General features: G+C 37.6%; 1 protein-coding gene across 2 annotated transcripts in view; it reads left to right on the forward strand.

The window, feature by feature from the left end:
• Positions 1 to 26,737, forward strand: part of COL4A1 (collagen type IV alpha 1 chain) — a 120,851-nt gene that overhangs the window by 56,462 nt on the left and 37,652 nt on the right. For both annotated transcript variants that reach the window (XR_013339523.1, XM_077781584.1), the window contains exons 3-21: positions 11,199 to 11,288; positions 11,379 to 11,423; positions 12,902 to 12,946; positions 13,055 to 13,117; positions 13,219 to 13,272; positions 13,422 to 13,448; positions 14,744 to 14,827; positions 14,940 to 15,002; positions 15,596 to 15,631; positions 16,171 to 16,212; positions 17,797 to 17,886; positions 18,503 to 18,538; positions 18,672 to 18,731; positions 20,881 to 20,925; positions 21,145 to 21,198; positions 21,657 to 21,698; positions 22,862 to 22,955; positions 23,615 to 23,650; positions 25,172 to 25,336. Coding sequence is in view for 1 of the 2 variants with exons in the window: in XM_077781584.1 (XP_077637710.1) it covers positions 11,199 to 11,288; positions 11,379 to 11,423; positions 12,902 to 12,946; positions 13,055 to 13,117; positions 13,219 to 13,272; positions 13,422 to 13,448; positions 14,744 to 14,827; positions 14,940 to 15,002; positions 15,596 to 15,631; positions 16,171 to 16,212; positions 17,797 to 17,886; positions 18,503 to 18,538; positions 18,672 to 18,731; positions 20,881 to 20,925; positions 21,145 to 21,198; positions 21,657 to 21,698; positions 22,862 to 22,955; positions 23,615 to 23,650; positions 25,172 to 25,336 (1,171 nt within the window). In the remaining variant the exon portion in view is untranslated. The remainder of the gene's footprint in view (positions 1 to 11,198; positions 11,289 to 11,378; positions 11,424 to 12,901; positions 12,947 to 13,054; positions 13,118 to 13,218; positions 13,273 to 13,421; positions 13,449 to 14,743; positions 14,828 to 14,939; positions 15,003 to 15,595; positions 15,632 to 16,170; positions 16,213 to 17,796; positions 17,887 to 18,502; positions 18,539 to 18,671; positions 18,732 to 20,880; positions 20,926 to 21,144; positions 21,199 to 21,656; positions 21,699 to 22,861; positions 22,956 to 23,614; positions 23,651 to 25,171; positions 25,337 to 26,737) is intronic.

Consider the following 26,737-nt stretch of genomic DNA (forward strand, 5'->3'; position numbering starts at 1 on the left):
ATATAACTTGAAATCTTCCCAAATTTAAAATTATATCCATACAGGGTATATATATATATATCCACTGATTAGATACTGATTACAAAACTTTTGTCCTGTGCAGCTTTTCAGTATCTGGTCTAATTGCCCACTAAAACTTTGTGATGCTGCAGGGGTTTGTTGGTGTAACTTAGGAGTCTGGGACAGCAAACCCTGGGGTACAACAGTAGCTGCATTTGGTAATTAATCCTTCAAGTTTTTAAAAATCATTCTGCTCTTCAATTTATATGGTATTTGCTCAGATCTCAGACCAAGACAGACATTAAAATAGACAGTTCCGTGATATGTCAGTTCCCATACAAGAATTCAATTGTTGATGCACTTAATAATTAGCTTCTCTGTACATTTTCTCTATAGCAATATGCACAAGAAGTGACTTGAGTGTATATAATTATCATTAGGGAACCAGAATATGTGGTAGTCTTTTAAATCACTTTCTGGTCTTTCTAGCTAACAGCAAAAAGTAGTTTGGGAAAGTGTTGTTTTTTAAAGTTTTTTTTTAACTCTCATACCTCATGGTAGTTAGTTGTTTGCTTCCTTTCTCTGGGCTACTTCTTATTTCAGATTTTAGACTTATGCTGTCAGAGAAAGGTCATAACTAATATTAGTCAATGAAAACATCTGGCCATATGATGTCGGCCTTCAGAAAAGCAGATCTGGATTTTCTCAAAGTTTGGATTTCATTAAGGAAGGGTAAAAAGCCAAATTTTATACAAGGTTCTCATAACCACTTTCAATACGAGCAATAGCAAAGCTTGTAACGGTATGTGCCTGGAAGGAGACAGAACACTAAGAAGCAGTATGAAAGTGGGATTTTCAAAGAGGAAACCTGAAGTAGCTGCTAAAGGAATGATAGTGGAGTACTTTATCACACAGGGAAGTTTCTAACCTGCTGGAGAACATACTTAGTTTAGCCACAAAAAAAGATTAATATCACAGTAGGAGCAAAAAACAGTTGGGAAGCCCTATTTAAGAGATGTTGAAGAGGATTTACATTTCTTTTCAAGTAACTGTAACACCTGAGAAAGTGCTACAGAATAGTTAATTGAACTATAGGTAACATAGCAAAGAGAGTTCAATTAAATGATGAAAATAATGAGTAGCTTTCAGTAATAGATAAAGTGTTCTCTTATATAATCTTTAACAGCAAAAGAAATGCAAAAAACAAGGTAAAGCCAAGGGAAAAGAAACTTTGACTCCTGTCTGGAAAATCATATTTTTATCTCTTAGAATATTTAAGAGTGATTAGAATGGCAAAACGTACTCATAAATTTTGTAGCTCTTAAAGTAAGCATGTGACTGCTTCCACCGAAGTTCATCTGGAACATTTTTAAATGTATTGATATGCCAACAAAAATAATTCTCACCAAGGCTTGTGTCAAAGTTCAGTGTGCACAGTGTACTGAGCTGAGTGAGTGAGCACAGTCACTAGGATGAAATGGGGTGTTCTCGCACTTTTCTCACTAACTGTATACAGATGCAACCAAAGCATTTCATGGCTAGTTAGCAGAGTACTTAAAGCCGTGAGGGGGTTTGCTAACCCTTAATTTTGTCAGGTTTGCTGGAATGTGAAGCAAAGACTGAAAGACGATGCAGAACTGCAAAAAAAAATGGTTTTAAGTGATCGTGGTGGAGGGGAGGGACTCTGGTACAGAGGAGCAGTCTAAAATGCCCTCTGGCTCCAATATCAGTAGCTAGGTGAAATAAAAGGTGGAATACCAAAGGCTTGTATAGCCAGCAGTGAACAGAGAAGCCAATGCTGCCTCCATCTGTATTGCAGCACCTTTGGGATAGTGAGTTAAGGATGCGATAGCAACACCTCAACACAAACCTCGTTTCTGTCTAAAGTGCGGAAATAGAGGCTGGAAATCCAGCGAGGACACATTCAGCCCCGTGAAATTCCTATAAAAGGATCTCTGTAGGAAGCTCTAGTATTAATGAAGTGAAATCAGCGCCAGGGAAGGAGAACTGACACCGTTTCCCTCATCAAAAAAGAGGGCAGATAGTGTTAGTGCAGCTCTCCAGAGGAGAAGCTGTAGGCTGCCAAGCTGCCTTTGCCCGCTGTCGGTCGCTGGGCTCCGTTCAGGACGAGCAGGAGAGGGGGCGAGGGCAGGGCTGTCCCCGGGCTGGCAGTGTCCCAGCAGCCTGGCTGTGTCACTGCCCCGCGGGCTCCTCTGGGTGGCAGTCAGACTTTACGGATGTCCTTTATTCTGACCCGCCTCCTTACGTGTCCTTTTCCTTTTTTTTTTTTTGGTCAGAAAAAACTTAAAGCCACATGCTGAGCAATGCACCAACTTCAGGCTGACACTTACTGACAAAGACACTGACACCCATTACAGTGTCAAAATAAGAAAGATACTTGTTTTCATTATTGTTAATAATTATTGCATCTTTGTTAACTTTATTGACTTAGGCTGAACAACCCTGGAGGTATTACAAACATATATATTGTCGTGTCTGTTTTACAGTGGATCTGGTTGAGTCAAGAGACAATAAAGTGAAGAAGCACTGATTGACACAATGTTGTCTGCCTTCTGATATATACATGATGAAAAGTCAGAAGCCAGAATATTTCCTCTATTTTGTGGAAGGATATTTTACTCCTGTGGAACTTTCAAAATGTTTAAAGCTTTAGAAATGCCATTTCCAACCTGACTCAAAAAAGCAGCTAGACTAGCACTGTCTCAAATAGTACTGTCTGTCGCATGCCCTCAAGATATGAGTACCTCATTATGAGAACTTTATTGCAGTCCGTACTGTCTAGGACCAGCTGCCCATGTTTTTACTATTTATGGAAGAGATTATTTTCTGTAAATATGTCCATGACGAACCTTTGGCAAGAGAATAAAACTTGAATGTAACGTCACATTTCATTCCCGGTCTAGGATCTGAACAAAAATAAATTAAAAACCCAGAGAAATCTAAGACCCCCCCTACTGTTTTATCTTTAAATGTGAGACTTTAAACAATGCCAAATGCAAACAAATGCTAAATAATTTTCATTAATGAAATAGGAAGGGTGTGGAGCATTTTTACCCCTTATATTCTTGGACCTTCAACACTGGAAGTGATTTAATACAATGTGTAATAAAACAAAGGAAGAGTTACTCAGACCTAATGTGTTCAACAGATGATTAAAAGGGGTGGGAAATGTAGCACCCTTTTGATTCAACCTGTATGCAGGTGATAGAACTTCCTTTTTCATTTTACAGTGCAAACACATTTGTCCTTCAAACATCCTCTTCCCTTATGGTTCTTTGAGGTCCTTGTCTTCCCCTGAGTGACTCTAGCTGATGAGAAGAGGCTCCTTGACCGATGTGCAATCAAAAATTAGAAAAAGAAAACAAAATTGGAGAACCTCATATGTACCTTTGTAAAAAGGTTTGTGTGACTTCCTTCTGAAACATCATAAGCTGTGTTATTGTGTTAGGCTTTTTTTCCTTTTTTTTTAATCAAGAAAATTTTTAACATTAAGATAATGAATCACATACTTTGGTGTTAAACTGCCAAACTCTGTGCAGGCAGACTTCCAAACTGAGATAAAGATTTGTTGCTGTCAGTTGTCTTCTTCTCTATCATTTTCTATTTCTGTATTTTGTGTACCATTCTCTCAATCATGCTAAGAATAAATATATACCTCCTCAGCATCCCAGCTACTTCTGGATCTGTAGCATTTATTTATCTATGCTGGAATGCAATATCGCACAAAGCATACATGAACCAAAGACATGCAAATATAAGGAATATTGAGAGCTTAAGGTAAGAGTGTACATGGCTCAAGAAGTCCTAAAATGTGGAATTTGGGCAGCTGCATTGAAAAAATCTGACTACTACATTTGGAAAATGAGGAATGACTATTGGTCAAAGAAGGAGAGGAATTGCATGAAGAAGACTTCTAAATTATGTAGGGAGAGGCTCCTACTTGTAGTTGGCTTAACTGAAATTTTATGATGTTGATAGGGAGCCAGTTGCTTGCACCAATTAAATTCTATCCATGATTGGTTTTGAATGTTATTTTTACTTCACTCATTTTACTTCTTATTCAGCTTCTGAATTTCTTTGAGACACACTGTATATCCATGTACTTGAGCAACAGCTAAGCACATAGATACTGATATGTAGGGGAAAGGATAATCAAAGATTGTTATTTCTATTTTTATACTCCTGGGAAACACTTAGCAGCTTCCTGAGGAATGTTCTGTGCAGCCATGAGGTGCCACAGAAATATGCTTTTTCTCTAAGCATTTTTTAGTATTTAGGAGGCAGAGGCTCAGGCTCAGTCCCTGAATTTTAAACCTGAAAAGCCCTCTAATTAAATGTTTATATCAATGGAGTCACTCTTGGAGGTTTGGGCTCATCTTGCATCAAGCTGCAGAGGCTGCTCAGTGTTGTAAATTCATGATCCTTTAGAAAGGATACTTTCATAGTAGGAAAAGTAATCCTCTCAGGGAGTGAAAAAACAGAGTGAGATTTGGTGGTCAGGGTGCCTGCCCCATGGTATATAAACCTGTATAGGTTCCTGTAAATTAAGGATACAGCACTGGCTTTTGCACCATAAATAGGTGCTTCCCAGTGTCCTCCCCTCAAATGCAGCCTAAGAGCTCATTTGGCTGTGGCACTGAGGGAGTGCCACAGGTGAAAGTCACTGGGGAGGGAGCAAAGGGAGGAGGAGATGCAGAATGAACACCATGGCAAAGATAGAACAGCTCTGGTGGTGCTTGAAGTTGTTCAGGGTCTCGGCCAGCCTGACTGTGGAGCTGTGCAGTTGATGCGAAACTCCTTCTGCTAGTCATGCCAAATATGCTGCACTCATGTTTCCATGGGACTGAGTTCTTTCAGATGCTTCCTGGCAATGCAAGAATCCAGATTTTGCTGACTTTCCCCCCTCTCTGTGCCTTAGCCCCTCTTCAATTCCACATACTGTCAAGAACTCAGCCCCAAAACATCTGGGTGAGCCAAGATCTTTACAGAGCTCCTACACAGATTCTTTGCATGTCTGCAGAGGTATGTTTGTGTAATTAATTGCTTGTTACTTGTGTGGCTCCAAAATTGTATAGCTATGGTGCAGATAGATTCTGCTGAAGAATGTGCAGTGGGAATTTTGTAATGTTAAACATGCTCGGTGCATTTAAGGACACATGTCCTGTAAGCATATAGCAGTAATTCTGCTTGACTGATATCCACTTCACACTTTCAATAGAATACTGAAAATGCTAAGTGCAGCTGAGGACAAACAGATGACATTTATTGTACATGTTTATTTTATTCCTGAAATATATTCAGGGCCAGTGCTCCCTCTGGTGGTTAAAATTACCATTTTAATAAAGAATTGGCTGTTCTCTGTGTCTTCTCTAATGTAACACTGAGCAACACTGAGCCAATTACAGTTCTCTAACACATGTTTAAAAGAGTGTGGAGGGGAACAGTGTGACTTGAGAGTGTTATTCGGGTCGCACAGTGCCGTTTCCCGCTGTGGGTTGTAATTACAGGTCCAACACCTTGGAGCCAATTCACTGAGTGCTCGCAGTTACATCAGCTGAAGGAACAAATACACAGCCTGCATTCACCTCTCATGTGGCTGGGGATAGGCTGGATAGAAACCATGTAGTACACTGCGAGGCTGTTGTCCATTGCTGTGGATCACACTGGAGCATTAAGGTGTGATGACTGTTTTGAATGGCAGGTTTTCCTGTTAACAGGCTCTTTTTAAACTCTGTTTGGAAACTGCATTGTCAATTTTCACTTTGAAACTGTGGCATTTCTTTGCCAAAGATGCCCTTGGTAGAATTTCAGTTCAATGAATGTTAACTTTTGGGAGCAGGACAGCACGTGCGTTTGTGGGAAGAGTTCTGAGTTTATAACCCATTGGAGTCAGCAGTGACAGTGGTCTGAAGACAGCCCCCTGGCAAGGCCAAGGATTTGTTGGCTCCCAGCTCAGTTTCCCTTGCAGTGAAGGCACAGCTGAGGAGCTGTGGTGGAGGAGCTCCAGCAAACCCCACTGTGCTGGTGTGAGAAACTGCTCTTGCTGCCACTGCACCTTGTGTCCTTGTGTCCTGCTGTGTCCTCCTCACATGGGCTTTGGCAGCTGTCTGGCCACCTGGTGATCTCCTCAGCTCACAGAGGCCAGACCAAGCTCACTCACTAAAGAAAAGGGGGTAAATATTATGAGCTGAACTGGCTGAGGGAATCACACCAGGTGATGTAAAGAAGGGTGAGGTGGCACCATCCCTTTACAAGGAGAAGAGCCACCTTTGCTGGGTAGATCAGTTTAGTTGCCGTGTGACATCTTTCCCTTAGACTGAGTTGTATGCCTTTTCAGCTGAGGGTCAGACACATGTCTGCCCTGCTGTTTCAGCTGCTGGGGGATCTCTGGCAGAGGCAAATGTTAAGAAATGAAGCATCTTTCAAATGGCTACACATTGTTATTCACCATGTGCCTGAGTCTCTGGAGAGCCTGAGAACATCATATTTGTGCAGACACAGACGCCCTGTGAGCCCACACTTTAGGAAGAAGTTGATTTATATCCATTTTACCAGTCTCTCAAGCCTAAACCCTCCCAGTCCAGCAGTCCCTAGGCAAAGTAATAGGGGAAATAATTTATAATAGGGTGGTGATTATTTCCTCCCCCTCAGCCCTTGATATATTACAGCTGAATCTTCTGAAATTACTTACTTTATGTGACTCTTTTGCTTAGCAATCTGCAGTTGTTCTGTGTGCCAAACAGCATTTCATGGCTAATTTGGAAGGGTAGGTGTCAGAAAAAAACCCATCAGCTCATGCAGTTAAGCTCTTAACAGGTTCATGTCTGTTTAGAAGTCTATTCAATTTTAATTTGAACTACCTAATGCAGAGGCATTTCACAAATGCTGAGCTAACACAGACATTTTGCTTATTAAATGAGTGCAGTGGTAACTAAGCACTTGCTGTCTTTATATGTAGCATCTCCACATTTTCACCAGTTGAATGGCAGAATATTCATTTTTGTGAGCTGAGTAATGTGTTCTCCTTTGTGCTTTCTGACAGCTTGCATTGAATCAGCAGAGGTACAGATGACATGGTTACATCTGTTTTAATTTTTGAGTCTCATGAATTGATTTGTAAGAAGCAGGAGCTCTTTCAATATTACTTGCCAAGATTTTGCAGCTGTGAATATTGGAACTTGAACAATACATAACCCTTGCAGTCGGAGTCTCATGCTCTTCATGCATCATAGCCAGAAATCTCAGTGCTGAGTAAAAAATAAGTGGGGTAGCAGTGATGACCTGGTGCTTGCCAATTTATGCACTGTATGTGCTTAATGAGTTGCAGCATAAATGTAGCACAAGCACTTACTCTTGGGCTGTTTGGCTGGAATAGTGAATGAAGAAAGGAACAGGCAGACAAGCAGCAGAAGGATGTAACAGATCAAGTGTTTCCTTGCAAGGTCAAGGTATCTTCAGGACATGCTTATGTCTGTTCTGTACAGCATAATAAGTGATAGCATCATCTGATCTTGAAGTTCCAAGTAAGCCACTTTAGGTAGGAAAGCAGCAGTGTAACTGTTGTTACCTCAGTGATCTGTGGGGCCTGATCTACTGAGTGACATTAGGATACTCTTCAGTCATATGACTTTACAGTTTAAGGAATGTAGAGATTCTGTATTCTCTTGTTCAGTGTAGATACTCTGATAGAATTTTTCTGTAATTTACTGTAGTATCACTGATGCAAAAAAAAAAAAAAAAAAAAAAAGATGGAAGTTTGTACTAACTCCAACAAGACTATTGAAATAAAGGCTTTATTCGTTAGTCCTTACAAATGCTGCCACCATTAGTTTTCTAATACTGTTGTACAAAGAGGAAAACTGATATCTGAACTGAAGAAAGGGACTGGAACTCAAGAAACATCCTTAGATCTCTTACTGGGTCTTGGTTGCCCTAACTTCTCTGAGTGCCCATGGGTGGCATGGAGGAGTTAAATACCATAAATTACATAGCCTAAAACTGCAGAAATTTTGATATCTTACACACAATCCTTAGTTTGGACTATTTAGCCTGAGCTTTGCAGTAAAATCAAATGGGAAGGCAGAATAGAGGGAGAGGTTTGCAGTGTGTAAGTCCATGATTCCCTGTTAGAATAAGCAGCCAAGGTGGCAGGTTGCATGCAGAGAGGGATCTGGCAGCTCTCACATGTGCAGTCTCTTTTATGTTTCCTTGCTTCCCTCTTGCAAAAAGATGAGCTCAGTTCCAGTAAGAGAAATCATGAGTCTGCAGGCTTTGGGGTGGTACAGACCTCCACGTGCTCAGGAGTTACATTTTCCAGGCCTTGGAACATCCAGTACCTCGACTGGGTGTCCAGAAGTTCTGGACAAATAACCAGTTGTTTTTCTTCTTGGCCTAACAGTTTAAGTCGGGGAAAATAAAAATGTTTCCAGGGAAACCTGAATGTATCAAAGTGACTTGTTATGCTCCTCCAGCTGTTCTACCCCTCGGGCAGGGCAGCCTGGAAGGTTGAAGATAGCCTTAGGGGAATTGACTATAGTTGCCTTAGAAGTTGCAAGTTTTTATGTATTTTAAAATACATAAAAAGCCTTTAGGTAACCTCCCTGGCCAGCTGAAGCAGTCATTCCCTTAGTAAGTGATTTACAGGCAAGTTAAGGCACTTCTACAGTTCCAGAATGGTCTAAGGGAGCCTTAGACCAAGTGAAAATCTGATCTGTAAACCTCAGTTTTAACTTTCCTTAAGAATGGAGGAAAGATTATTTTTCTGTGTTGCAGGATGCAGTGGCTCAAAGTGTAGTGAAATCCTCAGGGGCAGAACTTCTGAGTGCAGAAGGTGTCAGCAATGTTACACATTACTGATGTGAGTCACCTATGTTACACATGAGGCATAATTCTCTGTGGCTGTCAAAATAATCTTGTTTTCCTCTCATTTGCACATCTTGTACATTCCTTCAGCAGTGGAAGACCCTCCTGTATGTGCTTGAGTGTCTTCTCCTTCCTTAGCCCATCTCACAGCAGGTCATGAGAGGAAGTGCCCAGGGTTCAGTGTGGAATTCTGGTCTGAATGATCTAACAAATGATTTTGTAGAAGTAGGCTTGTGACAGCAGTGCAAAGTAGCCAGTCAAAGTATGGGTTTATGTTAAAATTCTTTAACTTTACAGATGTATTTCGGATTGTTAATTATTTCAACATTCATTCAGAGACCTCCATCATGATGCGTTCTTCCTCAAATATTTTTCAAAACAATTTTAGTTACTTTAGAGCTTGGACTTTGTACCTCTACAGCTGACCTAGAAACATATTTCTCCAGCTGTTCTGATGTTTGCTTTGTTTTGCTTTGTTTTCTGGTCTAGCACACTGCTTCAGATTTGGCTCAAACTAAATAAAGAATTCTCAAACCATGATAAAAAATATTGGAAATTAAATAGAAGAGATCATGCCATTTCAGCACTTCAAGGAAAAAAATGAGTGTTTGCCTCAGAAAGTACTATTTTACTGAAAAATTTTTATTTTTGTGGGAAGATGGAGAGGAGAAGCAGCAAAATAACTTTTTTCTGTCAGGAATTTTAAATAAATGAATGTTATTTTGATTTTACTTTCTTGTGATTTTATCATCTCAGTTAGTGTTTTCTCTCTCCCTCCTTGGCCCTGCTCTTTATATCCATCAATAATGTCCCCTTCCCCCTGTCTCTTCATTTTTACAAAATCCTGGACAAGGAACTAAAAAACAGCATCAACCCAGTAACTCCACAAATCTTCCAATTCCTCTCGTCTCCTGACACTATAGCACCATGTCTCTTGGTTATCACTCAGCTTCCTCTGTCTGCATGTCATAACTTTTCCTTTGCAAGATGCCTGTTATACTTCCTGCACAAATGAGCTCTCCAAGACTCAGATGTTCTCATGTGTGCTCAGTCCTCAGCTGACCTCTAAGTAGCCAGCATATTTCTGGGAATCTTTATCCTCATCAAACAGAAGAAAAGTTTATTCTTAATTGCCATCCTGAAATCAAATACTAAGTTGGTTGTTAATTACTCTTTTGCTGAAAATCCTTACATCTCTGCATTATCCTTTTATATGTTTTGAACATTGTTAATTTTATTTTCTTTTTGCAATCCTTTGAAAATTGGTGTACTTTGAGTTTCTTAAGCAAATGCCATGCTTTTAGCCATTTCCCAAAGTTGTAAAACTTCTTATTTTCACAGTTTCACACTAACCTTTTTTATTCCCAGAGTTTTTGACAGTGTGTAGTGTTTCTGCTTTTTTCACATCAGACCTTGAAAGGACAACTCTGTTACTTCCTGTATGGAACCAGTGGCTTTTGATTTGCTATTTCCAGAAACTGACATGCATAAGATTTTCCCCCTCTCCCTATATGTAGATTTTGCATCCTTTATTCAGAAAGTGTTCCTGTTGGTTTTACTGGGAGTCCAAATATATTTGAATGTATAATAGGTGCAATATTGATCTAGAGTGTGGATAGGTTTTCTGTCTCTAGATTTATCTGATTTAAATAAAGTTGGAGTTGTAGGGAGAGGGACAGCACAGGTGTCCCATACAGCATTAAAATAGAATCAAGAGGATGCCACACACAAATTCAATTTTGTGTTCAGGTTCTTAGGAAGACCCTGTATTTTGAAGCACCCTGTCTCTGAACCACCCTGAAATTCAAGTATAAGTGACAAACCTGGTCTCCAAAACCTGCTGTTATGAGTGGTGTAGAAGAAGAGTGGTATTTACCATTCGTGCACTAGTTGACCAAACAGTTATAATTGTGGTTTTTAGAAATTTAGTTGCTGATTTGGGCTGTTAGATTTTCTACTGGGACTTAGCAGCCCTTCTGGAGGCATGCAGGTAGGCTTTATTAAAGGAAAATTGACTTTCCTGTTACCAGGAGAATAAATCTGCTATGAAGAGCGCTATCCAGAATAAAAGGTTTAACTAGTATTTAAAGAGTAAAGTGTTATGCCACACTCAGCCCCTGACAATCTGTTTTTGAACCAGAAATATTTCTTTATTTATAATAATCCTTCTTTCAAGTGTCGCTATGACCTCTTTGCTGTCACATGTAGCTTCTTACCACTTAACAGGTTCCTCAAGCACAGAAATGGGATATGTGAGTTACTTGAAGAAGAAGCTTCAGTTGTATAGTTGCTAATTAGTTTTTTTTCTTCCACAGGGAGAAAGAGGCTTGCCAGGACTACAGGGTGTGATTGGGTTTCCTGGAATGCAAGGGCCTGAAGGTCCCCCTGGGCCGCCAGGGCTTAAGGTAAAAACTTCAGCTTTAGTATTCAAAACAATCAGATTTCCCTAAATGGTTGTCCCAAGAAAAGATAAAGCTTTCTCTTTTACTTTTCAGGGTGATACTGGAGAACCAGGACTGCCAGGAACAAAGGGAACAAGAGTGAGTTCAGTCTTACTTTTTTGCAATTCTGGTGTCTTTGGGTTTGGCTGCCTTCAAGTGCAAGAGGAAGTCTCTGACTTAATGAATGACATCCCCTTGAGCTGCACAATAATTTAAAAATTCTCACTTTTACTTTTGAAGTTCTTGCTGCATTGGACAGCTAGTATCTTTATTAATTTGCATTGTTACCTGATACTTATCACTGTGTCAACAGCACTGGTTTTAGTGTGCCTCTGGTATCTTCCTGACATACCAAAAGGCTTTTTTCCATCTTCAGAATGAACCAACCTTATTTCCTCTTGCAAAATCCTCCTTTATATTTGCCATCTACCCTTGAAGCACTCCAGCAGAGAAGCTGACACAGTCATGAGCACAAATGTGCTGAAAAGATACAGAGCAAATTAAAGCCAGGGACAAAGATTTCTTAACTTTGCTAGAAGAGGCTCTGAATATCTGTGATCTTCCTGTTGTCATCTCTGTTAAATGGGGCACTTATATAGCACTTCTTTTAGTATATTATATTGGCCAGGGCCATACCTGTTGGGGTTTTTTGAGGTGCCAAGCTCTTTCTGGGAATTTTCACATTTCCTAATGTCATGATGAAAGAGGATTCAAACGACTTGCCAGTAATGATACATACATTTTCAGTTATACCCTCTTGCTCACAGATTCTCAAATGTCATCTCAGTTTTGTTTTCCATTTGCCTGCAGTTGCTGCGGCAAATAGAATTTACTGCATTAACTGCAGTTTATGAGGTGTTACAGAGAGGGTATTCTGCTAGATCAAGAAATCTGTATTTCAGTCCATGATGTTCATGTTGACCTGGGTTATCCTGAGTATTAATATAAATTGGCACCCCCTGGGAAATGTATTTGTTTGCTGCAGAGTAAGTAAAAAGTATTTTAGCAATTATGAAGTTTTGAAAAAGCAAATGTACTCTCTGAGCTCAGGATTCCCATGCATCTTTTCTGGTTCATAATATGCATTTTAGGAAATGTTGCATGGATAAGTAAGATGATAGGATGAAAATAAGGCCAACTTAAATGCCTGATTTATTACACTAAATATCTGCTAAAGGAGAAAAAATTTTCTCAGCCTGGTTGGATTTTTGGTAATAAGAATGAATTGATACACTAATGAATATTAAAGAGAGAAGCATCTTTATGGTGTGTTAACATTATCTTCTGCTATGAAGAGATGCCTACTGTTTCTGAGAGGGGAGCACCTGTGAGTTCCCTTTTACCTCTGCATGAGGCTTCCTACTGCTTAAAAAGTTAAAGAAACATAAAAGTTTGCTTTCAGTTATTAATTACTAAGGTGACATATTTAAGAAGTTTTGAAGATTAGAGCTATTTTGTCAAGAAAATTTAAATACCACTGATTTTTGCTGTCAGCATTGGAGATGCAAATTGGGCTGCAGCTTGTCCTTGCTGTTTTGTGTATTTGTCATTTCAGGTTCTGTTTTTCTCAATTTCAGGGCCCCCCAGGAGTATCAGGCTTTCCAGGAAACCCAGGCCTTCCTGTACGTATGAAGAATATAGTTTTTACAAGGAACATCAAACTTTCAGTTATGACATCTGATCTGGATTATGCCTAATATTGCTAATTTCTTTACTTTCTCTTCATGTAGGGCATTCCTGGACAAGATGGTCCTCCTGGTCCACCTGGCATTCCAGGATGTAATGGCACAAAGGTGACATTTACATATGTTTATAACTGCATCTTTGTGTTGAAATAAAAACACCCCTCAAGCATATATTCCCTAAACAAAATCAATTTGTCTGTTCCCCTTAGGGTGAAAGAGGTCCAGTAGGTCCCCCAGGTTTACCAGGACTGACTGGAAGTATAGTAAGTAGATTCTTTCCTGCTTCATTCACTTTTTATAAGGCTGACCCTTGAAATTCAAATATTACTATAGAAAATGATATTGAGTTTAAGATGTAATATATACAACACTGTGGAGCAATAACAACAAATATATCTGTTTTTTTTCACAGGGACCTCCAGGACCTCCTGGAATGAAGGTACATTTTTACTCTTAGTGTATTTATATTCTGCTTCTAACAAGTAGAATTTGTGTGATCTTTACATCCTTTAAGACTAGCAGCAGTCTTTACTTAAGGACTGGAAAGTTGTGTTGCCTTGTTTTGCTTTGTACTCTCTTTTGCAGCCCACTAAATAAAGACAGTGGGGTGACCTCCACACTAAATAACAATTGAACATATGTGTTGTTCCATGCAGGTCTTAAAAGGGTAAGTATTATATGGATTACAAAGAAAAGAAGTAGTACATATCATTAATATTGTATAAACACTGTTGTGGCCACCCAGTTGTGTATAAAGATTTAGATAGGTTTCATGATTAACATTTGGTTTTTTATTGGCATTTGATTTATCTAAAAATTTTCACATGGATAATGTTTGTAGAAGAAGGTTCTATACCCCACAATGTGAGACTCATCCAACACATACTAAACATTTTTCATAAAGACAAAAAATCAGATTAGCTAACTAGGTTTCTGAGTGCATTTTGTGAACTGGAGAATGAAACATTGAATGACATCCAAGAGCCTTTTGTCTTTAAAATGAATAGATATTATCTGGAACTGTAAGCTAAATATAAATCTAAAAGTAATCTCAAATTTGTAATGACATGACATCCTAAGTTATTAAAATGTCCATTTCTCTTACTCTCACATGGAAAGAACTGATTAATTCTAGAAACACTGAAGTACTTAGATGCTTCTTGCCTAGGCATGCATGCATAGGTAAAGAACTGGAATAAAGTCACAATATTGTAACTACGTACAAAAAACACAGGAAAAATGGGATTTTTACTCTCAAAAGAAGGGAAATAAAAAAATGGGTGGCAATCAGAATAGTTTTCTAAAGAAAGACTGTGTTCTTTTCCTGAAGAAAAAGAACACCACAGATGGTCTTTATGTCAAAATTGAGTGTAAGCATGAAGATCTCAGCAAGGGAAAGAGATAGTGAGGTTACCAGTTCTCTCAGCAGCCAGGTCAGATGCTCCAGTTGTGTGGTGACACTGTAGTAGTGATAGATTTCATGGAAAAATCATTATTATTTTCACAGATAGTTTTAGTACTGGAATCTCTTCAGGCTGCTTTAGAGTACATTTGGCAATTAAGGTCTTAACTTTTAATATCTCTATGTTTCAGCTGAATTAAAAGAAATAAGGTGATTTTTTAAAATGATTTTGAAATGATTCCTAAATATGCATAGCTACAACTTTCCTCTCCTGGTGGGTTTGAATGTATTTGAATTCATGATCAAGATTTACTCTTTTTCCATTCTTATAGGGAGATCCAGGTGAAGTGGTTGGTCTTTTGCCTTCTGGTGTGCTGAAAGGTGAAAAAGGGTTTCCTGGCCAACCTGGACTGCCTGTAAGTAAAAACAATGTTTGAACAGCAGTGAGTTTCAACTAAAATTATATCAGTATCATGAAATTACCATTTAAGTATCATTTTCTTAGGATATAATTTGAATTTTTCATAGGGTCCACCCGGAGCTTCAGGGTTTCAGGGACCAATGGGACCAATGGGCCCTCCAGGAGAGCCAGTAAGTTTCCTTTCATGGTGATTTGCACTTTATTACAGGAATGTTCTGGAAGGTGTGTGTAGGAGACCTTGGTTGGGATTTGGGAAAAATAATGTGTGGTTCCAGGCTTCATGTTCAGCCTTCTGAACCCTACCATGGCAGAAATTATTGGGCAACACAGGTTTTTAGTAGCAGCTGCTCCTACAGTCCTCTTTTCCTGAACTCTTGGAGGGTATTTTTGTGGGGGAGAGACTGTAACTCTCCTTAGTCCTCCTTTCCTCTCTTCTCCAATTTAATTTATAGAAAATAAACTCCATATCAAGCATCCAGATCAAAATCCAAACTTTTGCTGAGCTTATTCTCATGGGTAGCAGCACTGACTGTTACCATGGAAGCACATTATCATCTATCTGTTATTATAACAATTAATGAGATATCTCAGATTCTCTTTGTTACTATTTTTTATTCTAAGTTCTGTATTCAGCACAGTAAGAGCAAAATGGAATTACTGGGTTTAATGAAAAAGTCTGCTTTTTTGCTGTTTTCATAGACTAAGGCATTATTCCACCTCGTGTACCCTATCCATGTGGATGCTAAAATCTATTGTCTTGTAGGGTCCCCCAGGGCCACCAGGACTTCCAGGAGAGAAGGTAAGGCTCTTTAATACAAATATTAAGTCCATTTGTTTATTTATTTTGCATACCAGATCCTCAAAACTGTGGAAACTAATGGTCCTAAAGGTGTGGGGTTTTTTTATACTTTGGGATCTATTTCTGTGTCTTAATGACCATCAAAAAGAGAGATTTTTACTGCTTTTTTTTTTTCAAATTTGTCTAGCTGTGTTATCTCACTTAATCAAATCACTTGTAATTACAGCATTCTCTGGTTATTTGAATTAATTTTAAATTGTCAACATTTCACTAAGTGTTGGGTAAAAAAGCATATTGACAGTAAAATTATCTGATGAATTTTAATCTGTTTTTGCACAAATTGCTGTGACACAGAGCTTAAAAAACAGCAGGGAAGTTAGGACATGATTATTTATTTGTTTCACGCATGCATTTAAAAGACCTATTCTGTCTTTTATATTCTCCCTTAGCATTTGACGAGTACATAATATCTTCATATGTTTATGCATGTATATACTGCAGGAAAAAATTGACTAATTGTATGTAATTTACATTTTCAGGGCTACATGGGCTTGGGCTTTCAGGGTCCCAAAGGTGAAAAGGTAGGTCTCTTGTAAACTTCTAGACAGCAACTGTCAGAAATATTGTTGATACTTAGTATTAAATAAAGAAAACTCTTTAAATCAACCAATGAAGAAAATCAATGCTGTGATTTTTGGAAAACTTGAGTAAATCTGTAACTTAACACCTAAATGAAAAGTCATGAGCAGCTACAGACTTTTTTAAAGGTGATGTTATACCTGACATTAATTTAGGTCACCATCCTGTTTTCCAGCTGTGCCTGGAAAGCTGCTTTAATTTGCAGTAGGCAGACCTAGAAACATTTATTCTATATATTAGGATTCAGAATGAGATTTTTTAAAAATCAATTTAGTTCTAAGGAATGAGATTTAATGTGCTGTTCAGAATGATCAGAATTAATTGTTGTGGGATTCTAAGGCCTGTCTGCCTTAGTTTGGTTTGGTAATACACAGATTTGAAGATCTTCTAGTTGTCCCCTTCTATTTGAAGACTATGAAGAGGTTTCAGAGCACACAGAGTGGTTTACTTTTGAGTGAATCTAAGCCAAGAGATGCATTCCAGGATCCCATTTATTTATCTTAATCAGCATCAAATGGGAGGTAATGCTTATCAGCTTTAATCTGTTACCTCTCATACTGAGAGATCTAGGCTAAAGTGCCTTATGTTGTGTTTCTGGGAGCCAAGAGCTGCATGAATTCAAGGGCTATTCAGTAAATTCATAATGTGTCTGAGCACTTCTCCAGAAGCTTTTCATGAGTGTTACTGACAGAGGGCTTTAGCAGTATAAGTAAATTATATTACTTAGGTAGGTTTTGGTTTTTTTTTTAACCATCACCTTATTAACAGATTTTGAGTCAATACTCCTAATGGATAGATTTTTTTTGTGACATGACACGTTGTTGAAATTAATTTGTTATCATGAAATTTATTGAAAAATGTTGGGGAAGATGACATAAAAGAGTGTGGAGATTTCCTGGACTCCTCAGGTTTGTCTTTAGCAAAAGATAAATGGTATTGCTGTGCATTACTGCTTGACAGAAATTTATGGAGTCTTTTCAGTGGTGTTTTACTGTTAAAGACAGAGCTTTTGCCTTATAGAAGATGGTGAGGCTCTGACCCTGCAATGGATACATGCATACTAAAAAGTCATCCACAGTTATCATTTTGCAGCTGGCCTTTATGGACCTCCATAAAGCTTTTGGAGCTCTTTAAACTTTGGATAACATTTTCCTTTAGCCTCTGACCTTCTGTACCTGACCTCTTTCCTCCTAATCTCCTTCCACCTCAAGGAGGCACTATAAAACTTTGGTAGCATTGCTGTAATTATTTGGATATGTTTGTGTTATTTGGTTAATCAATCTTGACCTTAAGAATAGATTCAGAGGTCTTTCTTCAGGGCAGTCTCTGTTGGTAACCAGTTACACAGTAGTGACTTCTGTAACACTTTGTTTTGCTAATTTTGCTGAAAAAAGAATTTTTAAAGAAACAATTTAGCTATATTTTTAAAATCAAGTGGTAATTTTCTTTAAAGTTACTGGTCTTAGCCATACTTGATCTCAATGTCATTCTGTTTCAATGGACAATTCTGGATTTGCTATTGACAGGGAGAACAAGGGGTAAGAGGGCCCCCAGGCCCCCCAGGACCAGCACCTCATATGAAAGAAAAAGGGAGTGAAATCATAAAGGGAGAAAAGGTGAGATGTTAAATGATAAAACTTTTTTACTTTTCATTAAAGCATAATCAATAGGAATTAGCAAATAGAAGTGAAACAAGAAAAAAGAAAAAACTATGTCACCTACAGCAAATTTTGCAAAAATTTCTACCTATTTTACCTCATGAAGGAGTTTTAATTTTCATTCTAGAAGTCTCTCTAAAAATATATATGATAGATAGTAAATGCATCAATAATTGCATAAATAAGTAAGTGGCAGATTACTTTCTTCAGAAGGAGGATTGATAAGGATAGGATATTGTAAAAATATTTGGAAGGTTTGAATTAAGCAGCATATACTCAACTTTTCATACACATATTTGTGAAATCCTAATGCTAATGAATTTTAAATTACTGAATTAAGCAGTTGAAGCAATACATACTAGTAAAATAAACTAGCTTAATGGATTCACATTTGACCTTTGTCTAAATTCTTGCACATCATACATTAGGCATAGTTCTGTGCATCATACATGCACACATGAGGCGCAGTTCTTGAAATGGAGAACAGGATTAAATGTCATTTTGCTGAAATGAAGAATTATTTACAACCTAAATGAATAATGTTTAATTTAATTTTTTAAAATAATTTCATTAGGGTGATCCAGGTGAAAAAGGCGAACGGGGAAGCCCTGTGAGTATTGAGTTATTTTTTTACTACAATAAAAATTGTAAAGACTCTGGTAATTATGCTGAATATCTTTATACCTATTAGTTAAAGGCAAATTTACTTTGGAATTTTAATCTCGTGAGTATTTATTTTCCAGGGAATGCCAGGTTCAGGATTCAAAGGAGACAAGGGTGACCCTGGGCAGCCTGGTCCACGTGTAAGTATACTCAATTTTATCAATACCATAATTACAGTTAGTGTATTGTTTCCATTAGCTAACTAAACTTAGTAACCATTAGTTAAACAGCAAATTTGCTATATTTCAAACAAGCAAGTTTTGCTGTAATACAGGTGTACAATCAAGGCAGTAGTAACATACAGTAATATTATTATGTAACATTTCAGTTAACTAAAGACATTCAACAGTGGCTTGCAGTGCTGAAGGTGAAGGCAAAACTCCCATTAATCCAAGTTGAATAAAGATTAAGTTGTTCCAGTATGGAAGAAAACGCAAAGAAAAATAATCACTCTGTAGGAATGCTAAATGGATTTATTTCAAATTCTCTCAAATTCAAATTCAAATGTGCAGTCAACAAAATAAGCCTTCTTACCCTGAAGGTAGAGATTTATACAAAGAAAAGGAATGGAGCAAAAAATTCAGGTGTCAGAAATCCTGTTACTTGCTGGTTTCTAGCCTGGCTGTAGATGCTTGAGGACATAAGGTCTGTTACATTTGTCTAATCTGACCCATATCACAGTCTCATCCATAGAACTTCTCCATGAGTCATACTGTAGCTTTCATAGCTGAGCAAGGAGGAAATTGTACTTTTTTTCTACATTCAAATGTATCTAAAGTATTCTAAGTAATTCTATGTTTCTTGAGGTGTGGGTCTTGATAAACTGTTAGGCCCAGCACATCTATAGGCATTTGATTGTTCTTTAGTCTGAAAAGAAAAAAAATATCTCTTTCTACTATGCTTCAAAGTCAGATGTTCTATTAACTTTTCAGTAATGTGATAGGATAATTTTTTCTATCATATACTTTTTTTTACTCTTATTGTAAATGCAGGCTTGAAACTGGAGGAATGGAAACATGTTGGCTTAGAGCTTTTTGAGGAAACCAAAGCATCTGAATTTATCAAAAATACAATTTTGAGTTTCTGAAGAGCTCCCTGAACAACGTTTCTAAGATATTTTATATATAATTGTTCAGGAAATCATAGCTACTTCTGAAATTAAGCTCAGCCTTGAAAGATGAACAGGTGTTACAATCTGATATTGAAAATAAAAATGACAATAAACCATATGATTAATTCTGATCACAGTGTCTATTTGAAGACTCTCTTGACTTTGCAGATCAAAGTTTTAATTAATCATTAAACTTACTTGTAACCCTTCATTATAAAAGACCATAGCTTCACACCTCAATGGTGGTGGCCTGTTCATGTTTTTTCTATCATTTTTGTCCTTGGATTGTGTGAAGACAAAATATTTTGACCTAAAGTGATGGGATCATTTTTAGACTGAGTTACATGCACTGTTACTTTGTGTATCAAGTATCTACATTTCCTTGGGTTTATGGGACAAATTCATATTGCTTATGCTACACATACAATCTAAGCACTGGGACACCAAGTGAAAGCCAGGCACCAGTGCTTCAGGCTACACGCTGATGTCCCAGCCCTTGGGAAGGGAAGGGAAGGGAAGGGAAGGGAAGGGATAGAGAAAATGCTGAAAAGTAGGTTTGCCCATCTAGATCATTTGTTACATAACTTGACTTCTTCAAGGGAATCGTATCCCCTCTGTAGGTTAACACAGTGGACTAATTGTTGTAATTTTACTCTGGAGGAGGGAATTTTGACTTCTAGCATATCATCTGCCTTATGATTTGAATTTCAGTGTGAGGGAAGTGGATTTACCACTACATTACCCTGTACCAGTCTGATACAGGGCCACTCAGGCTTTCTGCTGAAACTGAATATCTATGCATAAATGTCTTGTGAACTTGGAAAGCCTAAATATAGAAGGGGATTGTTGTGAAGGAAAAAGATGGATCTGGTTCCAGTTTCTTGTGCTGTAGATATATTTTGTCTTGAAGACTCTATGAAAGGGAAATTTATGTTATTTCTGAATCTGGGAATGGATTTGCAAGATTTTATTTAATTTGGCATCTTGGAGGGTGTTGGGTAATAAAAGCAGTAGGCATATTCACCATTTGTACCCTCTGCTCTGTTAGCTGAATTAACACACTTTGATTAATGCATTGCAATAGTGATAATTTTGTTCTAGTATTCCACCCACTGTATCTAGAAATTGCATGTATGTGGATTGTCTGTTAAAGCAGAGTGGAACTTGGTGTTTTACAGGGAAAGCCTGGAAAAGATGGTGAACCTGGACTGAAAGGAGAACCTGTATGTATTTTACTCATTTTCCAGTACTGTTTCTTACATTCAAAACAAAGAACTGTCTGTGTATTATAGATAGTTGATATTTTTAGCCTTCTGAATTGTTTACTTGAAGTAGTTGCTTTCAGTGAATTTGTGACTTTTAAAATTTTTAAACTTTGCTGCTGTCACAGGTAAGACCCACCTATATTTGTCTCTTCTGGTTTCACTTTCTTCTCCACACAGGGCTTGCCTGGAGGGTTTGGGATTCCAGGACGACCTGGGGAGCCTGGCATAAAGGTGAGTAGTAGCCGCTTTTGCTTCCTTTCACAGAGAATGAGTTAATAGATTTTGTGGTGTGTTCATTGATTGCATTAAAGCAGTGAATGCATATAAAGCAATATTAATTGAATGTTCCTAAGCTGTATTCAGAGACTGTGAGAAGTCAAAATGAAGGTATCCCCAATTTAGATCTCTTATCTGTGTTGATTAATGCAGGCTTTATTTTCATAAGCTCTTTGTCCAGCCAGCATAGGTATAAGTGTACTTCCCTAAAACCTCCAGTTTCTCTTCAAATAGTGCAAACCAGTACAGGCTTGCAAACTAATTACTGCTGCTGGTTATTATAGCATTGCAGGTACTTGCCATGTGGATGTTGTTTGAACCTGTATCAGAGTGTTCATTTGTTGAGAAAATCCGATTTTGTTGGCAAAAAAAATCTGACCAGGATTTAAAACATAAAATCTATTTTGATTTAGGGTGACAAAGGGGAGCGAGGTTATCCAGGACCTCCAGGAAGAGTAAGTAAAATAAATTTCTATTTAATTTTAAACTAAAAATAAAATAAAATAAAATTTTCTGTAAGTCAAAGTGCTCAAGAAAAAAAGAGATATGATGTATAGTCTGCTCTTGTTCTCTTCAGTCATGTCCATATTTTTCCTTAATGGAAGTAAAAGTTGGGTGCAGTTCTTTAAAGTATGTTTGAAATTTGGGAAAGGAACCCTCAAATAATATTGGAGTGCTTTGGACCGTGAATATGATAAGCATTGCTAATCAGTACACAGTACCCAAAAGGCAGTTCAAACGAGTAAATCTGCCAGTTTCAGGGTTGTGGTGTAACCACAGCTGGGAGCTAAGCACCAGACAGCCACTCACACACTCACTGTCCCTCCTCAACATGGGATGGGAAGGAGTATTGGAAATAGGTAACATTCATTAGATAAGAATAAGTTGTTAATAAAAATAAAGTTAGTAATAGTAGTAGTAGTAATCATGAAGAAATGGGAGATAACAAGAAGAGAGAGAGGAATAAAACCTGAGGAAGACAAGTGTTGCACAGTGCAATTGCTCACCACTTGCTGACCAATGTCCAGTGAGTCCCTCAGCAGAGATTGGCCATTATACACAAGAAGAACCAGGGGAGCAATTTATGAATTTTTTAACATTTCAAATAAAAAATGGGGTTAGTTAGGAACAAATAGATGATCGGTGGAGCTTCTTCCCAACTATGGGAACAAATGCCCAACATCTGCTAATGTGGTTTGGAAAATTGTACATACTTCCTGAATATCTTTCTGTAAATGTTAGCACCCTATATATTGACCTCAGATCAATGTTAGCAAAAATTGGCAGAACATAATATTTTAAAATAAAAGGTAATACAAACCTAATGGATCAGTTCTTTGACCATGTTAGGGTTTCTGGTTTCATTCTTTTTGAGAAAGATGCTATAAAAGCTCTCCACTTAATCCTTAAATTGATAGGAAGGCATTTGAGTAGAATAGGAAATATTTATTTGGTAATTCCTCAGCAGCTACAATCCTCTCACTTGCTAAAATTGCAAGTATAATCAAAACTTCTGAAAATTGTCAATAAAACTAAAATGGCCTCTGTACCATCAGATGAAGATGGGGGCGATATGATGGCTCAGTTGTATGTTTCTAGTCTTTGTCCTGTGATTTAGATGATAGATGCTGGACCAGTAGATACCTTTGGTGAAAAAGGAGACCCTGGAGTTTCAGGTTTGCCTGGACTGAAAGGTCAAAAAGGTGAAAAAGGTATGTATTTTGTCCTGTCTTTTTAATTGAGCTATACTTTTGGTTTTCTTTTTAAAGGAAATTAAAATTGTACTGTCTGTGCTCAGGAGCCCTATTTGACAATGTAATGTTGCAGTTATTTAATCATCTTCAGGTTATTATATTTGGCAATAGCTTGTAGGACACTTCTGGTTCTCAAGATAATTAAGATTGCCTTTCAGTTATAGATGAAAAATGATGAACTGGGATCAGTTTTTATGGCAGTTAAATAATTCAGTGAGAGTATCTAAGAAGTATGGAAATCAACATGAATATAAGGGGAGTAGTTAGTGCAAAGAATCTTGAGACTCCTTTGTAAAAGTCAGTTGCTAATTTTTATCCTAAGATTGGCTTGCATATTTTAAAAAAGTCTTTAGCAAACAGAAAAAATCAAGCATTTCCCTTCCCATTTTCCTCATTACAGACTATAGCCAATTCAAGAAAAATCACTGGAGAAGTTGGCACACAGCAAGACCTTTTCTCTGAATGTATTTCTTGAAGATATATATAGATTATTTAACTTAAGATATGATTCTGAATGTGAATATGCATTAATATGAATTTCATTTATATCTCCTAAAAGTTCACTTTCACTGCCATTGCAGAATTCATTGCCTAATTGAAACCTTCTCTTTCTAAAGGCTTCCCTGGTGCACAAGGAATCCCAGGACCTCCAGGTATGAAATTGTAGCTACTGATTTTTTCATGTTGGCATGTGTTCGTGGGTGAACAGTCCTGAGGGATATCCTCCTCAGCTGCTTTCAGTTATTGCCTGACTTTCTGGACACCCAAGCACTGACCTCTCCAGGGTCTAATCATCCTTGCAGACCCTTCCTCTAGATTGCTTTTCTCATGTCTCTGATGTGATCCAGCCTTGTTCGTTCTGTTCTGCTCTGATAACTTTCTGCTGAAATTGAAAATGCAGTACAGAGTCTGTCAGAGACAGCCCAGGGTGTGACCCCATGAGGCAAGAAGAGTTGTTCAATGTGAATGTGTGTGTGTGTACATATACCTGAGTGTGTATGCTCATATCTTTGTCTTGCTCTCACGTCAGCTCTGTATGTGTTTGTGTAAGCATAATAAAATAAGGCTTGTAGGAAGAAATAATAATTGATCAAAGTCATTCCTGAAGGCTTCTTGCTTTTTTGACCGTGTCACTCGGTCTAATAAAAGTTACTTCTTTTGCCTACAAATGTTGCCTTTTCAGAGCTGTAATATCTTCCCATCCATGATAACATTGCTTTTACATATATAACTACATGCACATGTGTTTGACCTACACCAGGATATTTCTTTTTAAAAATTAGGCAAATCATCTCTGGAGACACAACACTTAACACATCCTGCAGTGATATTACCATTGCCTTCCTTGCTTTCATTTTCTATCTTGGCAGTGAGCTAAATATGAAATTAATGTGAGCCAGGGTCAGATAGTGTCCAGGAAAATTTTCTCAGGTTAGGGAGAAGATGCCATATACCCAGGCTGTAATGATAGCTCTTGGTCTGTAAGTACCCTACAGAAACTGCTTTTGTGGCTTCTCTATCTTCCTGCAGTGGTGCAGATGACTCAAAATGTTTCAGTGGTCAAGTGTAGTGATGAGTTGTGAACTGAAAGTAATTAAAATATGAAGACCTGTGTGACTGTACAGATAGCTAAAAGCAGATCTTAAGTAGGGTTTTTGGTAGTTGTTATACTGCCTCCCCCTCCCTTTTTTGGCTGTTTATCACTTATTATTTTTATAAACCATTTTGATTTTAGCATTCCTTAAATCTGCTACCATTGTGAGTACTTATTTTTTGAAGTTATCAGACATGCCCTACCTTTTTAGTTGTGTTTTAGATTTGGTTTGTTATGAGATAAGGAAGTGTGCAATAGTTTCTTGATGGGATAGCTAAGTTAACTCCAGTGTTGCCACTATTTACTACTCAGCAAAAGTGTGTCCAACTAAATCTCAGAAAAGCACTTGATACAGATGAGTTTTATTTCTCTAGGGACCTAACAGAAGTGCATTTCTCTCAGCTGTATTAAGTATACTCAATTTTGTATCAATCATTAAATAATTAAAAATATAGTCCCTTTTTTCTTTTGCGTTGGCAATTTTCCATTTATCTCCAAAACCCTGTGAAAATTAATGTATTGATAATGTTGCTGTCATTTCACTTGTCATTTTTACATGTATGTTTTATTCTGTTCATAGGTCGACCAGTTCCAGACAGAGTAGGATCACCTGGTGTCCCTGGAGAGAGAGGTGAAAAAGGTGAAAAGGGTTCTCCTGGATTCCCTTCACCTGGAATCCCTGGAAGAGATGGTTTCCCAGGTCCCCCTGGGTTGCCTGGCCCACCAGGACCTCCAGGCAAAACAGGTAGGTAAAGCCTTTGGGTGCTTTTCACATTGAAGGCTCATAATGCACATTTAAAAAAGAAAAAAGAGACAAGATTATAAAAGCTATTATCAGGATGCATCTGTGTCATGGAAGAAACATATCTGAGTTGTTGATGAACCAAGTAAAAGCTGTTGCACAGTGTAGGAAGTCACTTGTTTCCTTACTGGGAAAGGATAAAGATTCTTTGATAAATAAATACTTTTTCTACAAAATTTCTACAAAATTCATTGTGTTAATTCATTGTTAATGAATTTCTACAAAATTCATTGTTAATTGTTAGAATATAGCCAAACACATGATCTTAATTCACATTAATTTACTCTGTGTCCTATTGTGTCAATGTAGTGATAGTGATATTTGTATATTTTCAATTAAAAAAATAGCAGATACTGATAGTGTTCTTAGCATAAAAGATAGCTGTTCAGTGTTATGATTTACAGGTCTTCAGTACCAGGCTGTGTAACAGATGGGGCAGGTGTGAGAACTGCAGTGTGAGGTACTAGTTTGCCAGGAGTTTTTATTTTAAAATAAAATTATCTTAGAGGAAAATGGGGTCATAGAAAGGCTTGGGTTGGAAGAAACCTTTAAGATCATCTGGTTCCAACCCCCCAACACAGTCAAGGATGCCAGCTAGCAGATCAGGGTAAACACCTGCTTTATGGAATAAATGAAAAGGCAGTAATGACGTGACAAGTAAATAACATCAGTAGTAATGATAACAACATTACAAATGCACACATTTTATTAGATTGCGATAAAGGAACTTTAAAGAGAAAAATGTTTTTGCTCTGCAATGACGCAATAACCAAGTATATGTGGAAGTGGTCCATGCTAAATAGTTCCTTAAAACTAATGTTTCAACTCATAGAAAACTTTTACTATAGGTGATACTGATATTGTGAGTTAAGGTATCATTTCAACATCAGGAATGATATCCCTATTGCAATATTTAATGTATTTTAAAGCTATTGAAAGAAACATTGTTCTCTATGGAATTCCTAAACCAAAGATACTTTGTTCAAAAACAGGGGAAGATGCCTGGTTGTTACTGTGTTTGCCAGTGAAGCAGTGCAAAATCCAGCATGTAGAACATGGAATTAAATGGCTAAATCTTACATTTTCCTAAAAATTTCTATTTTTCTTACAAATTATTGTCATTGCTTAATTCTGCTCCTTCCCCAGATACTTCTTTAGCCTTCTTCAGGTACATAATGGGAAGCAATTCTTTTTCATTTAACTTGTTTTCCAAACTTCACATTAGCATTTTGACTATTGGCTTTGGCCAAAATGATGTCATGGTATGTTGGGTCAGATCCTTCATCATATCATCAAACAGAGCAAGAACTATTTATATTCTTATATCAAACCTCATAAATATTC

This window comes from Lonchura striata, chromosome 2 (genome assembly GCF_046129695.1).
Source record: "Lonchura striata isolate bLonStr1 chromosome 2, bLonStr1.mat, whole genome shotgun sequence".
Classification (NCBI taxonomy): domain Eukaryota; kingdom Metazoa; phylum Chordata; class Aves; order Passeriformes; family Estrildidae; genus Lonchura; species Lonchura striata.